The following is a 15,249-nucleotide window of genomic DNA, read 5'->3' as shown; positions in this document are numbered from 1 at the left end:
AAAGATTAATCTATTGAACAGATATAAAGCTTTTTATAAAACTTCAATTTACTTGGTTAAACTTTGAAAAGCTAACATAACAGTCTAAATCCTAGCACAAAAACAGTCTTTTGCAGTCTGTCATGATGTCAAATGGCAAACTGTAGACTGACTATTACTAACTAACTTTGTTTTTGAATATCTGTTGGCAAAAGGACAGATTGATTAACACTACTGTATGTAATGCTGGCTGGCATAGTTTCATGATAAAAATGTACAGCTTGAGCTGTGTAGCTAGCCAACAATGCTTGTAGGCAGTGTTTTCAGCTAAGCTAGCCACAAAGCGCTCTAAATTACTCCACAAGTATTATATGAATTCGAAATTAGTCGCTGTCATTAACAAATACTCATCCATATTTATTATATATGCATTAGGAGAATTTAACACATGGAGAGGAAAATGAGACATCAATAGGTCAAAAAGCCTGAGTGGAGAAAAACGAGCACGTGATTTAATGAATAGTAACTGCAACAGTAAAATGAGAAAACCACAGAATACCTGACTGAATTAAATAACTTTGTGTTTGTTTTACTGAAAGTTACATTTATATATATATGTAGAATATTCCTCCATTCAAGTTAAAATGAATCTTTTGCTACCTTTTGGCAGTTTGAGGGCTCCATATGAACTAAAAGTGGGAAACAAGTGTAATTTTTGCATGAGAAAGTTTAGTTTTTTTTTTAAGAAAATGTTTTATGGTGGCTTTCCCCTATTTTTGAGTAAAGCTACATGTGATGGTAACCATAAGCATCAATGCCATAGTCGATTCAAAGCTGTATTATTCACATTCGCATCACATTGCATTTCCCTTACTCATACTGCAGCGGTGTTAAAGAAATCATAATGTGTACTGTTATTTGCTGACTCTCAACTTTATAATGTTAACGCTACAACTTAGTTAACTCTGGTGTACAAAGCCCATGTGTAGGCAGTAGTCGTCACGTTCAGCTATGATAAAATACTAAAAACAGTACAAGGACAGTAGTGTCTAGAGGTGCTAATAACATTAGACTGTATTTTTTGTCTTTTATTGTATTATTGACTAGTGTTTACTGTCTGTAACACAACAGAGCGTAATGAAATCAATTCAATATTAAACAGTATAGATATATTATTGCAAATTCAGATGTGTGTTTGTGTTTTTTTATATATATATGTATATTTTATATTTCTATTCAATTTTGTCATATTTCTGTTTTCCAGTAGTGCTTTTTTGAAGGTAAGCTTACAATAACTTTGCTGCCATCTGTTGGGAAATGCTTATATTTTCCAGTCGCATTTAGACACTTTAATATTTTGATTTATTCCACACAGTGCAACAGATGTCTTTAGGTTACTGACTCTTTAGTTTTAGTCTGAATCAGATTTAAAATTGTAGAAAGACATATATAAAATTATTATGGATCAAAAAGAAACAAAAAAAAAAAGAATCCACAGTGTTAATTTGTCATAATTAGAAAAGCTACAACAAAAAATAAAACGGAAGAGAACAACGAACACACTGAGCTGAATATTGATGTCTGTGGCCCTGAACCGTTCTTTGGACTCTGGTACAACAACTGTGAACTAAACAGGTTCATGTTCATAAACGGGGACTGGAGGGGGTTTTACATCTTGGTGAGACGCAGGGTATTCAGTCGCACCCCCAAAACTGAAGCCCCTGAGGCATACTTGATCTCTCTGAGGATCCCATTCCACTTCTTCTCCATCTCATTATACCTGAGGAGGTTAAGAAAGAGTCATTGTTTTTCCCAGGGCTCCTATCTCCCTCATTTGTGTTTAAGCTTTGTAAGTAACTATATACCCACTATGAACTAAAGCAGGACGGTGGCATCTTATATGTTGGGTTCACTGAGTAACATTTTAAATACTAACACAATTGAGTAAATACTAAATATAATTGAGATTACAGTTGTGCAAAGACAATTTAACAGTTGAAATAACTTTTTTTAAAAAGTCTGTTACGATCTACCTCCAGATGTCGTTCATCTCTTTAGGAAGAACCTCTTCGCTGTCCTCTAAAGGCATCATGGCAAAACCTCCAACAGCGTAGAGGGAACCAACCAACGACACGAGATTCAGGGAGCTACGTTCCTGAGGAAACGGCACAAAGTCTGACCACCTGCACCGCGTTAACACACACACAGAAAGATGTTCAGTTAGATCAACCGTTTAGCCACAGCTTTATTACATTTTATTATGATGTGTCGTAACTTTACACTGACTGTGTGCTTTACAACAAATAATTCGAAACAAACTGAACTAAAAAATAAAGTAAAAGAAAAGAAATATAAATATAGGATTGTTTGCACTGATATATCTTATCTACTGATTATAAGAAACTCACTTGTTGGTAGCGATGTCATACACCTCCATAGTGTCTGTCAGGCCGTTGTCAGTGACGCCTCCTGCCACGTATATTTTGTTTTCATGAACGGTGGCTCCACATAAGGAGCGTGCGTGCTTCATGGGCGCGAGCTCCTTCCATTCAAACCGCTTGGCGTCGTAGGCACACATCTTCTTTAGACAGCTCCTTTTTACAAAAGGGACAAAGACGCACAATAGTGACCTCTGAGATAAAGAAAACCATCCTTCTTTAAAGCCTGAAGCCTTTTAGGGTCACACTTTTAATATGAACATTAATATTTCGCTTGAAGCATGTACTTACTTGTTGTCTCCCTTTCCTCCAATCACGTATACAGTGTCATTATGAGATAATGTTGCATGGCCATAAACTGGGTATGGAATCGGCTCTGACTCGCCCCATTTAAAGGAGCTGTGAATGACAAAACACATTAGGAAGTTAACTATTCAGGATGACAAACTGAGTGTTTTTCCCCTAAAATTTCATACATGAACTCAAGGCTGTACTCACTGTCTGTCGTATACCAAGACTGAATCCAGCATGTGCTCCTGCTCCTTCAGCTCCTTTCCTCCCAAAACAAAGATGGAGTTCTCAGCCTCGCCCATTCCGAACAGAAAACGGGGAGAAGGAAGGGGAGGCATGCCGAGCCAGTCGGCACTGACCGGGTCGTACTGTGGTCACAGGAGTCAAACATTTGTAAATGTTTAAGTTAATGCCGCCTGAACTACAGTATAGAAAAATATTTGGACTGTACTGTATTTGTATATATGTGTACCGCATAAACAAAAAGAATATCTTGTTTGAGGTTTTAAAATTTTTCAAAGCATCTAACAATGGAATTGGAAGTTTTTCATCTTCTCTTTTCTTTCTACAAACTTTGCCTTGACGTTCTCCTACCTGCAGGAAGTATGAGCACAGTGGATCCTCCTTGTTCTGTTCATCAAAGAATAATCCTCCGGCCACAAAGATCTGGTTCTCCTTGGTCACCAGGCTGGCGTGGTTTTTGGGAATCTGTGTGGAAAGTGATGCCAGAAAGCAGTCGTTCCCCGTTGGGTCGTAGGCCACAGCGCCAGCATCATTAACCATCAGGATCAAGTCTCTGACAAACATCCCAAATCGAAGATTATCGTTCAGGATGCTCGGGAGAAGTCCCTCATCATCATCTTTATCTTCACTCTCTCCATCATTCCCTGCTCCACCATCCTCCTCCTCCTTGCTTTTTCTTTTTTTAACTTCTGGCATTTTCCCAGCGTGGGCATCCTTAACCAGCTGGAGTTTCTGCTGCAACTCGGGGTTAGAGGAGATAAGTTTGTGTTTCTCCACTTTTTCTTTCAGATAGTCCTCATTGACAAGACGCAAACGAATGCAGTCCAACAAATTCGGCAGCTCTTTCTCTCTGGTCTCTTTGTCCCGGGACACCCAGTTCATCAAAGCTTCAAAGACCTCCTCTTCTGTCTCTACGTTTAGATTGTCATTTGATAAAATGGCTGCCAGCTCACTGGGAAGCAGCTGGAGGAATTCCTCATCTCTGGAGATAAGCTGAAAGCGCTCGCAGGCATAGTTTCGAGCAGAGATGGCCAATCTGGGACAGTCCAGCATCAAGCCGAGTCTGAAGATAGCCAGACAGTTGCTGAGACTTAGGCGCTTTTGTAAGAAAGACACACATACAGTGAAAATTGAAGGGATCTGGTACATATTAGCAACAGCAAAGATATCCTGGACATTCTGCTCGGTGACATTGATCTTGGAGGTGTACAGATACTTCACGATGAGCCCCATGACACCTGGCTCCACATCCTCCAGGATAATTTCCCTCTTTTTGCTCTCGTCCAGGTCAGAGAGAAAGATGGAGCGGAAGTATGAGCTGCAGGCGCACAGAACGAGCCGGTGGCAGGGAAACTCCTTGTCTTTGATCTTCAGCACACAGTCGACCAGCTTATCATTCTCCAGCAGGTCATACAGGCCATCCTGGAGTAGAGTCTGTTGGTACAATCTGGGCTCGTCCGCTGGGTTTATAGGCAGAGCCATCGTTCCTGGCAGAAGGAGTATGAAGGCTAAAAAAATCAAACAAAATGTATCTCCTCTATAACTAAGCTGTTCTAGTTTCTAGCCTGGAAAGAGGATTTAAAAGAGTATTCAGGCACACCAGAGACAGCCCACTTCCTCAGCTGTCCTGACCCTTCAACTGAACTCCAACTGGAGGTTTATTTATAGACTGGGTGCTCGGTGTAGAGCAATGGGCTTTATTCTGGAACTTGAAATGTAATATCCATGCTTCCCCTTGTCCCACCTCAAACTCCACACCGACCCACTCCCAAACAGCTGACACACTGCTTAATGGGAACTGTGTCCAGCATGAGTCATGGCGGACCCTGGAGTACATGGTTTAGTAGGCTTCTCTGAGGGGGTCATCTTAGCATTTTGTTGCATTACATACATGTGACGATGACTCTGTGGAAAACAGAGGAAACTCTGAAATGACTAATAGATTTATTTTAATACACAGAATGTTTAACATAGTGTTCTTGTTCATTTCAAAGAGACAATTACAAATAAGGATTTGGCAATATATTTGTTCAGCTGCTTCGCTCTTTTAGACTCTTTTTGCTAAGCTAACAGTTCTCAGTTTACTGGTGATCTGATAAGCTGCCACTACCACTATGAAAATTATTGTTTCCTAAAGAGCTTAATTAGTTTTAGTGTTTCCTAGAAGCAAGTTATTGTATTTAAACAGAACCAAAACACTTTCATTGAAAAAGAAAGGCATCTAATAATCACATCAACCCAGGTAAAATGGGCCATTTAAGGTTTGATCGTCTTAGCTCTTTAAAAGCTGTCTTTAAAAGTAAACAATACTTAACATTTAGCATTTGATGTGATTGGTCTGAGATTGCTAAGGGGGGCAGGACGATGGCTCATTTTGCCACAGAAAACTCCATGGTGAGTGACATGACTTATCAAATCTTACTCTTCGATAATAAGGTGAAGAAGAACCAAATGAACATCTAGACATTTTGATGCATGATCCACGTTGTGCTGTCCTCTGCCAGAAAAATCCAGATAACTTCCTAAATTAAACAAATTTGTACGAAAAAAAAATTTTCATTACCAGCCCAATTTACCCTCATGTATTAGATAAAATGGGTGATTCATTTCAGGTAAAGTGGGCCACCCTCTGAGTTGAGTTTTGTAGATATTTTGAAGGTTCCCCTTTTTAAAAATATTTAGATATATTTCTTATTCCATTTTTTACATACCATTTTCACATTACACTACCTGAAAAAAAGTATGAAAGAAACATGTTGATATAGAAGTGATAAATGTGATAGACATCAAAAGTGTTTTAAAAATACAACCAGTGGGTAGAGGAAAGGATGAGAGGGGCTTTAGCTGAGTACAGTGGAACATTTTCACTGATCAGCTGAACCATTTTACCCTGAACGCAGCTCGTGTCAAAAAACATGGGGCAGCTAATGTCTCAAAAGCTGTAGAGGCTCAACACTCATGTTTTAATGCATCAGTTTAACACAAAAATATTAAAAACATTTCAGGTAATCATGAAAACACAGTTAAATGTCATACATATTTTTTTTCTTAGTGACCCAAGTGATTTGACAAAATTACCTGGTAAATTTACCCTAACAAAAAAAGGGAACCTCCGCTCTTTGATGTCATTAAATGCATTTTATTGCCTTGTTCTGGTCAGAGCAGTGATTCACCACAGGTGTCTGTAGCACTCCCTCCCAACAGTATTCAAAGTGTTTTCCATGTGGAAGCATCAAACAGGATTCAGTGACAAAGTGCTGATGTAATGCAACAGAAATGGCTCACAGTACTATGACAAGACTCCACACTGACTCATGTAGTGTAAAAAGCGCAAGCAGTTTCATCAGAGAGAACAAAAACCTACATAAACACACAAAGTACAAATGTTTTCACTAATCTTTGCAGTTTACTTTTGCACTAGACCAATCACAGTCTCGACATTGTAGTTTTATTGTTAGTCCTGGTTAGTATACAGGTGTACTTCACAATATGTTACAGTAAATTCTGATTTATTGTAATTTTTTTTCATTAAGCTTTAAATTCTCCTTTAGGTAAAAATACTTTAAATTTTATTTACAGTGAGCTTGTCTGCATCCATTCAAACTCATAATACTGTTAGCATTTGGACAGAACTCACATTTTTCATCACTGGAACCATTCGTTAAATATCAAATATCTACTCTGCTTTTTCTTTGCTGGGATCTGCGACTGGCTGAGCACCAGTGGGTGCAGTTGCAGAGGTGGTAGGACTGATGGCAGCGTTTGGAGGCGGTGCCGGTGGGAGTGGATCGGGATTGTCTATGAGGGCCTGTCTCCTCTCTTGCTCCTTGATCACTTGAATCAGACAGTAGGTCACAAACATGACGAGGATGGTGGTTATGGGGAAGCCTGGAAAGGTAATTCATTGTTAATAAGCTGGTAAGAAATGGTAAAGTTGCCTCATAATTAAAAACCAAAATCACCTTTTAGAAGCAGCCGTTTGGCGACCAACTTTGCAAAGTCCAAACTGTTCAAGGCCAGAACGTTGTACAACACAATGCTCCAGAAGTTGAAAGTGTTGAAGATGGCTCTGATGCGCCGAGACATCGCTTCTGACATTGCCATCTGCAAATCATTATTTACATACGACATGCACATTAAATCCTTTATTTCTTATAAACCGCTTTAGTTGTGTACAAACAAACTCATTTAACCAACCTCAAAAGAGCTAAATGGCTCCACGGAGAAGAATTTGGCTGTCCACAGCTCAAAGTTGAGACCAAAACAGTTCAGGAAAGCCCAGATCAGGACCACCTGACAGGGTCCCAACCAGAGGATGGTGATGCCGAAGGTGCACAGTGTAGCCACAAGCTCCTCCACCATGTTCTCATGCTTTCCACCCAGGTAATTATACACATACCTGTGGATTATGGCTTAATCAGAACCTCTGCTTTTCAAATGATTAACATGACTTTAATATTGGTGGCCTTTTTGAGACACTCACTTGCACAGCCAATCGTTGATCCCTCTGTCAAAGTGACTACAAAACAAAATCAGCTTTAGTACTACAGACTTATACTGTATGTACGCCTGGAACCAATCACATGTGTACAAGCCTCACTCACGTTTCAGCAAACACATAGAGCATGGTGATGCATTTTGGTGGCTTAGGAGGGTCAAGGTGATCCAGTCTGGATACCGTGTTGATGACTCCAAACATCACAGCTGCTTTCACCCAGTCATACACCAGGTTAAAGTAAGCCAGCCCCACTGGAAACAATGCAGTGACATCAGTTCTGCTGCAAGTTTCCTTTCATCTCAAATAATTGAAATTAAAACTGCAAATGTTTCATGTTAATTTTTTGATTGCATAAAGTCAAAGCTTTCAATTATATGTTAATGGTCAGTCTTCATTTGTGCTTTTTTTGCATGCTGTTGGGATTGTGGAAAAGAGGAAATTGCTTTACTGCTACAATATATTAGATAGCATATTAATCAGCATTAACATTATCTCATATAGCTTTAAGCTGGCCAGGTGATAGTTAATACCCGGACACCAGAATAATCATTTAATACACTGACACCATATTAATCCTCATTACAGGTGCAGCATAACCATTTTCAGTATTACTATGTCTATATACACACATTGCAGTCCTGTGCTCATAAGGAGTTGAAGCTTTCCCAGGTAATTAAAGGTCTCAAGCTTCATTCAGCGTGACTGTCTGGGTGACACATTGGTTAAGAAGCCGGGAGCTTAAGAGAGATCGCACACAGGCTTACAAAACACACATATATCACATATAACCTAGAATCAGATTTAAGCATAGGCCTGAATGTATTGAGCAAACATGTTGCACTGGAGCTTTCGTGACAACAGGTGACGCGGGGAGAGGACCAGCCCCTGGAGACTGCAGAGGCCAGAGTCCATTGCCTTTTTTGGAAGAAGATGCCAAAAAGAGGAACCTTGATGTTGCACTTTATGCTTAAAATACATGAATGTTCTGTACATGCAAATTATGTGCTTGTAAACGCTAGAAGGGGCGTTATAATACCCTGATGCTATAAAAGCAGTCTGAAGTATAATTTTGGTGAAGACCCTTGCTGACATGTGCAGTGACTGTCTTCCCGCGCGAATACTTCAATAAAGATCGCTTTAACCCACATCTTCTGGACTGTCTTGCCTTTGTACTCTCCACCAATTCTGAACCCGTAACAGGATTAAAAATATTAAAACGTGAATTTTCGAGAAGTGGCACAGACCTAGAGCCCAGTCAGACAGGTGCTTCATCAGCTTCAAGTCAGTGGGGATGGTGAGGATGTACATGAAGTGGAAGAGGATGTCCACTACAATGATGACGATAAGGTGGATCACACCCTGCAGGTTGATATTCCACATCTCCCGCTCTTTCCTGGTCAGGTCACACCTGTTGACCTGCAGAGGGCAGCAAACACACGTCACAACTACAGAGAAAGCCAGAAACTTTCAGCCTCAGCAGACAAGAGCCCTGTTATTTAGGGATACTTTAAACGACGATTTTTTTACTGATGGCAACATAAATGCATGTAAAATTTACATTGTGTGTTCTAAATATCTTCATGAACAGTGAAGAAAAGTAAAAGAAACCATCAATTTTAGGTCACACGGGGTTCAAAATCCCCAGCAGCGATCGTTATACTTAATAATTTTTTAACCTGTAAAGAATCAAATTCAACTTACTTGAACATAAAATTTATCAAAAGTCATGATGGGCCCGAAATAGAAAAAAGGGAGGTAGAAGTTGTACTTGAGCAGCTCCAAGATGTTGTAGTTGCCATCTTTTCTTTCACAGTTCTCCAGAGCAAAACTCATACAACGCATGATTGTAAACCCACATCCTCCATAGAAGAAAACAGGACGCAACTCAAAGTCCCCTTCCACAAAACCTGCCTGTTTAGAGAAGACATGGGGAATCGACCATGAGACATGTATAGACAATACACTGAGGTGTTTGGGTGCCAGCAGCTTACCTGCCAGGAAATGAAGGGTTCACACTTGAATGTAGCCAGCGTACAAAGACCAGTGACGAAGCAAAGCCAGCGGATTTTCACTAGGGAGATGCTGTAGAGCAGGATACAGTGGGAGAGGATGAGGGTGACATAGGTCCAGCCCATGCTGGTCCACACAGCAAGCAGGCCGTACACCATATATACCAAGGACCGATACTGTGGGACAGAAAAATGGTGTCACCATAAGATAGTAAGTTCTGGTTTAAAAGTTTTCATACATTCATCATGGGTATGAATATCATCTTTAACGAGTGAATGATCATCTTTAACATATACTCACTTTGAAGGTTCTACAGGGTATTTTAACTTGATGAACCCAAGGGATTTAAACTTGCTCCAAAATCAACATCTTCTAGCTCAAATGAAATTTACAGCAGCCCACATGGACAAGCAAAATTGATTGATTGATTGATTGATTGATCAATCAATCAATCAAAATGTCTTATGGAGAATATTTTTTATGCTCAGATAAGAAAAAGATTGCGCAATTGGCCCACATATACAAGAGATATGTTAGGAGGAGTAAAGTTGCGGCTTTCAAACCTAAGAACAATGTCCCAGGTGTCAAGTATGGTGGTGGTAGCATCATGCTCTGGGCCTATTTTGGTGCCACTGGTACTGATACATTGCACAAAGTGGACGGAACAATGAAGACTGAGGACAACCTCCAAGTTCTTAACCTTCACTTCAACAACCAAACAGTTAAGACTTAGAAGCAACTGCATACATGCCAACCCTCCCGATTTTTCCGGGAGAATCCCGAATTTCAGTGCCCCTCGTGAAAATTTCCCGGAGCCACCATTCTCCTGAATTTCTCCCGATTTTCCACCCGGACAACAAAATTGAAAAACCATATCCCAGAATTCAAAGCGCGGCCCAGCCAATTCCAGTTTCCAACGATGGCGGCAGCTACTTAGTTTTAATATTACTCTTATTACTCTTTCTGCGTCGCAAAATAAACTTTTAACATATTTTCAGGCGAGAATGTAGCTGTGTACACTTCAAATATCTGAGCTGGCGAGAACAGCAAACCTCCGCGGTCTTTCGCTACTGAGGTTAAACACGATAAGTCACTTAGATCACGTAAAAATGTTATTGTTTGGCCTTTTTCAGTGTTTTATTTGTTCGTGAGTCAATCAGTTTGGCTGAGATTAAAGTTATTAGATTAGGTTAGATTAAATAAAACTTTATTAATCCCTCGGGAGGGTTCCTCCGGGGGTTTTCACACAACTGAATAAACGTCAAACAGAAAACTGATTAAACAGAAGTGTGAGATGGTCGAGAATTTACGCCAGCGTCCGGTTATATTTTAGATAGCAAGGAGCAGACGGCAGAGTTTCACTCTACTGAGAGAGCTCGTGGTGTAATTCTGACCGTCCAATTTCACAGTCGCTCACTTCGGGCCTACCTGGCTTTTGGAGGACCCGACCCACTTAGATTAGATTAGCGAAGGCCGGGTCCTCAGGCGGATGCAGCCTCTGAATTTGGACACCCCAGCTGTTTCCAGCCAGACAATAATAACGGTGACATTTAACTTATTTTATCCGATAAATAAATATTGTAAAATTCAGGTTTTTTGTATATATATATATATATATATTTGTATATATACCTGGTCCCATTATTCACCCGCTGTTTACTGAATGATATAAAAGTCACAGTGTAATGTTGTAAAAAAATAAACTGTGACAAAGGAGAGTTTGAGGTTGCCAGATAATGATGAGAAATAAACTTGGGTTCATTGCAGTTCAGTGCTTCACTCAGATTATTAACACTAGCGGTAAATATTGGATCTGTCCTATACTACATTAATCCGCCTACAGAAGCTCAATGAAAACAATCCATCAATCTGTCAGGAGAAGCACCTGTGGAGCCAGCATGGAGCAGATCTTGGCAAACAGCACATGACCGGAGAGCGCAAATATGATGTGGTCTCTAAAGGTGGAAAACCACATCAGCCACTCGAAATCTGCAGTTTCCTGTAGACAAGCGAGCACAACAATATTAGAAATATTAGAACACTTCTGCAAACAAATGAGCTGCATTCATTTTCTTACCATTTTCCTCCCAAAGTAGTACCATCCTGGCTTCACGCTGGTTTTGAAAGTCTTTCTGTTTGCGTTGGCTAACAATGGGACAATGGGGGGGAAAAATACAACATTTTATAGTTTGGTACAGAAGCCAAGAGTTTCTGTGAAGTATGTTTTGTTTTCTTGCCCTTGAGTGCAAATGACAAACTTTTGCTAGAGTGACAGTGAAACAAATGTAGGCCAAACAGAGGGCCTATTTTCTTCTTGTGCTCGGTGGTATTAATACCGACACCTGTTCTCCTCAGCGTGGTCTACATAGCTCAGACTCCTCAACCTTACACTGTGACACTTCCCCTATATGCATACTTCACAGTGTATTGTCTGTACGTGACTGTGCTACAGTCTCAGATGAACTTTGCATTCGGGGGAATCTAATGTATGCTGATCTGGAAAAAGAGGAAAATAGTTTAGTCAAGCTTTGTTTTAGTCTTTTTTTTTCTGATTTTTTAGGCTGCCCATTTTATCAGATTGTACTGTCCAAGCTTCCTTCAGCATTGGAGACTTCCCAGCTATTTACTGACCATGTATTTTGCCTCATTTGGAATTTTGGACATTGTTTCACATGGAGGACCCCATCATATGTGGAAGGAGTTCTGCGCACCCGTCTGAACCGATACTAGTCGATCCTCTGGCTTTCATTCCTAGACCAACAAGCAAGCGGAGGGAACTAACCAGGAGCTAGATGCAGGTCTCTGGTGTGTGGCATCGACCAACCAGTCCACCTGGACTTCCCAGTTTACCTGGAAAGAGTACTCACCCAGCTCTAACACTTTCTTTGCCACTGGTCTCTTTCAGTTCAATCCCAGTGCCCAGCTATGTTGCAACTTTGAACTGAATCAAAGAAACTGTCCCCTAGCCACACTGGTCCTTTTGAAGTTGAGGTTTTGATTAACTCTGTGTTTGTCCGTCTTAAGCTACCCCAGAATATGAGAATCAACAGGATGTGGAATGTTGCACATATTCCAGTCGAAACCCACTTAGTCCAGTTTGTTGTAACACCTCCAACCATCTGGATCATGGTTGGAGGCGTTTGTTGTAACGCCTCCAACGCCTCCAACCATCTGGATCATTGATGGACAGCTTGCCTACACAGTCAGGAGGATTTTGGTTGTTTCTGTGCAGAAACTCTTGAGAGAAATTTGGAAAGATTGTTTGAAGAGATTCCTGTGGGAAAAAATGAAGCTGTGGACTTACCTGTTAACCTGACATCAGACCTCATTGTGTTAAAGCTTTCAGATACAGTTCCTTGCATTTCATTGTTGTAAATAAACCTGTGAACTTTTAACTCAGAGTCATATGTTTGAATCCACCTGCACCACCAGTTATGTCAGTTTTCATTATAAATGACCAAATATAGTAGGCATAATATTCGGATACTCTTTCTGTGTGCATGTGTGTCAGCGTGTTAACGCATACTCACAACTGGACACCTCAAAGATCCAGCTGGTGGCCCAGAACATGGCCAGACACAAAACAGTGTTGTAGAAATAAATCTCATACTTGGGAAGAGCAGCTTTGATCCCCATGGTGATGCAGTCAGGATAGCACGGAGCTCCGGAGGCTCCTGAACATAAACCACAGAGAAGTCAGAGTACTTGGCATTTAATCTGTCTGTCACACCTAAAACTGGTTTTACTTCTGAAGTGGTGCCAAATAGCATTCAGAGTTTTCTTATCCTGCCTACAATAAGACACATATGCCAGAGGTTCATCCCCTTTCCCCTGATGTTATCTTTTATTTTGGGGATCCAACAGGAAGGGTGGCACATTATTCTTCATGAACAGCTGTAATCCTAAAAATAAACTGAGCCTCACAAAAAGTGTCACAGTCCTACTGCAGTATTTGTATGAGGACATTTATTACATTATTTTGTATAACCCCAACTAAAATAGACTTCTAATCCATCGCTGATTCTAAATTTAGGTAACTGTCACCCGTGAACTTTCTGTGACACATTATCAGAGATGGAAAGTAACAAAAGCCATTTGCTTCCTGTCTGTGTTAAACCTGTGACTATCACAGAGGGACATTCCACAATTTTTACTGTACTTATCTTTGTACATTCATCAATTGGATTAATAACTGCTAATTTTATTAGTCCAGTTGTCAAGGAAGTTTCCACATCCCTTATTCAAAGGAAAGCAGAGCAGTAGGACTCATTTAAAAAACAAAACAAACAAAAAAAACACCTCAGAGTAAAAAAACATCAGTGTTGCTCTTGGATCACTATTACTAACACATTAGATTTTAAATGGTACTTTTAAAAAGATATGTTTTGTTTTTTTTTCTGGTTTATTTACTCTTAGGTAGTTTAAATTGAGCAATTCTTAAGCTTTTTGGGACCAGGAACCACCTACAGGATTACAGCTTTTGACTTAACCGATGACTTACTCAAGGATTTCTCTATGCTCACAAGCTAGCCAGCTGGCTAATAAGGTAAGCTGTGTAGCAGCACGAGTGGCTGATTGCACGAATGACTTCATGACAGAATGACATGACTGGTCACGATGCTGTTGTATCAGAGTTTCTAATAGTCCAGTGATAACATGGGAAGAATTAAGTCACATGACATGCTGGTTTTACTGGCATAAATTAATCAAACTTTTCATAGTCGCCATGTTGTGAAGGGTGGAGCTGACTGAGGAACTGAGAGACACTGAAATACCATAGGGGTCATGACTTTTCTTTTACATGGGAGGCCTACCCTAAAACATATTGTATCATTATTATTTTTATTATTGTTAATATTATTATTAGTAGTATTTTGACTCTAATAGGTACCAGAATTTGCTTTAGTAAGACTAGAAATCAGCAACTAAGGAACAGTCAGAGTCAGCTATAGCAAAAAATCCATTAAACCTAAATGAACTGTATTAGTAGGCCTGGTCTGATAGTTTAATATTTGACGGTTAACCGTATTTTACAAGATCATATTTGATTTGATTTGCGTCTGCATAATAAACTGTATAATTCACTATTGGCATGCCCTCCTATTGTGCCAAAGAGTGGTTCTTTTCACTATTTATCTATTGCTTTGTGGATTCTGATGCATCTTCTTTGGTACCATAAGAACCTGCTTTCTCCTTCTTATTTAATATATTCTGTTCCAAAAACCTTGCTGTATGATGCCTGATTTTCAGCTTCTTTCAGCTTATTTAAGAATATTGTTTCTTTGATTTGTTTGACACATTTCTCATTTATCATAAAAGGTGGAGGGTAGATGGACCGATTAGAATTTACAGTGCAGCTGCCTGCTATTTTTAACTGAACAATTTCTCTCTGATGAATTGCAGCTTACGCTTGCACACAATGAAACAGCTACGTGTTGCTATAGGAGAAAAATCAAACTCAGCTAAATGAAGTAACAATGAACTACAGTAAAACCCCTTCCTGCTTTCTCTTCACTGTGTCTGAATGAGATGCATGCTGTTCAAATGCCACACAGTCATGCACTTCAGTTTGTCCTCCACACCACCTGTTGTGATACTGACCTTGATCGCAGTAAGCCCAAAGTAGTTGTTAAAGAAAATTCAGATTGTTTCAGAGGCACTTTAAAATGTCACATAAAAAAAAGAACATGGAAGGAAAGGTAAACTTTTGCATCTGCTGTGCTTCCACAGAGTGCAGGTCAAGCTGCAGGTCCCTCTGACTCCCTGAGAGGGAGCTGCCACCCGTTAAAG

General features: G+C 40.0%; 2 protein-coding genes across 2 annotated transcripts; both read right to left on the bottom strand.

The window, feature by feature from the left end:
* Positions 1–386: 386 nt before the first annotated feature.
* Positions 387–4,690, bottom strand: klhl40b (kelch-like family member 40b). The gene is made up of 6 exons (XM_003439195.4): positions 3,303–4,690; positions 2,916–3,076; positions 2,709–2,816; positions 2,388–2,573; positions 2,013–2,162; positions 387–1,759 (listed from the first exon to the last, which is right to left on the bottom strand). The coding sequence occupies exons 1-6, from the start codon at positions 4,431–4,433 to the stop codon at positions 1,648–1,650; spliced, it is 1,848 nt and encodes a 615-aa protein (XP_003439243.1). The 5' UTR covers positions 4,434–4,690; the 3' UTR covers positions 387–1,647.
* Positions 4,691–6,074: 1,384 nt separating this feature from the next.
* Positions 6,075–15,219, bottom strand: hhatlb (hedgehog acyltransferase like, b). Its single transcript, XM_003439196.3, has 12 exons — positions 15,061–15,219; positions 12,990–13,133; positions 11,537–11,604; positions 11,345–11,458; positions 9,441–9,635; positions 9,151–9,360; positions 8,694–8,865; positions 7,556–7,700; positions 7,435–7,470; positions 7,149–7,350; positions 6,914–7,055; positions 6,075–6,839 (listed from the first exon to the last, which is right to left on the bottom strand). The coding sequence occupies exons 2-12, from the start codon at positions 13,093–13,095 to the stop codon at positions 6,628–6,630; spliced, it is 1,602 nt and encodes a 533-aa protein (XP_003439244.1). The 5' UTR covers positions 13,096–13,133; positions 15,061–15,219; the 3' UTR covers positions 6,075–6,627.
* Between the last annotated feature and the right edge of the window lie 30 nt (positions 15,220–15,249).

The sequence above is a fragment of the Oreochromis niloticus genome, linkage group LG9 (assembly GCF_001858045.2).
Source record: "Oreochromis niloticus isolate F11D_XX linkage group LG9, O_niloticus_UMD_NMBU, whole genome shotgun sequence".
NCBI lineage: Eukaryota > Metazoa > Chordata > Actinopteri > Cichliformes > Cichlidae > Oreochromis > Oreochromis niloticus.
This window is presented reverse-complemented; position numbering and strand designations above follow the sequence as displayed.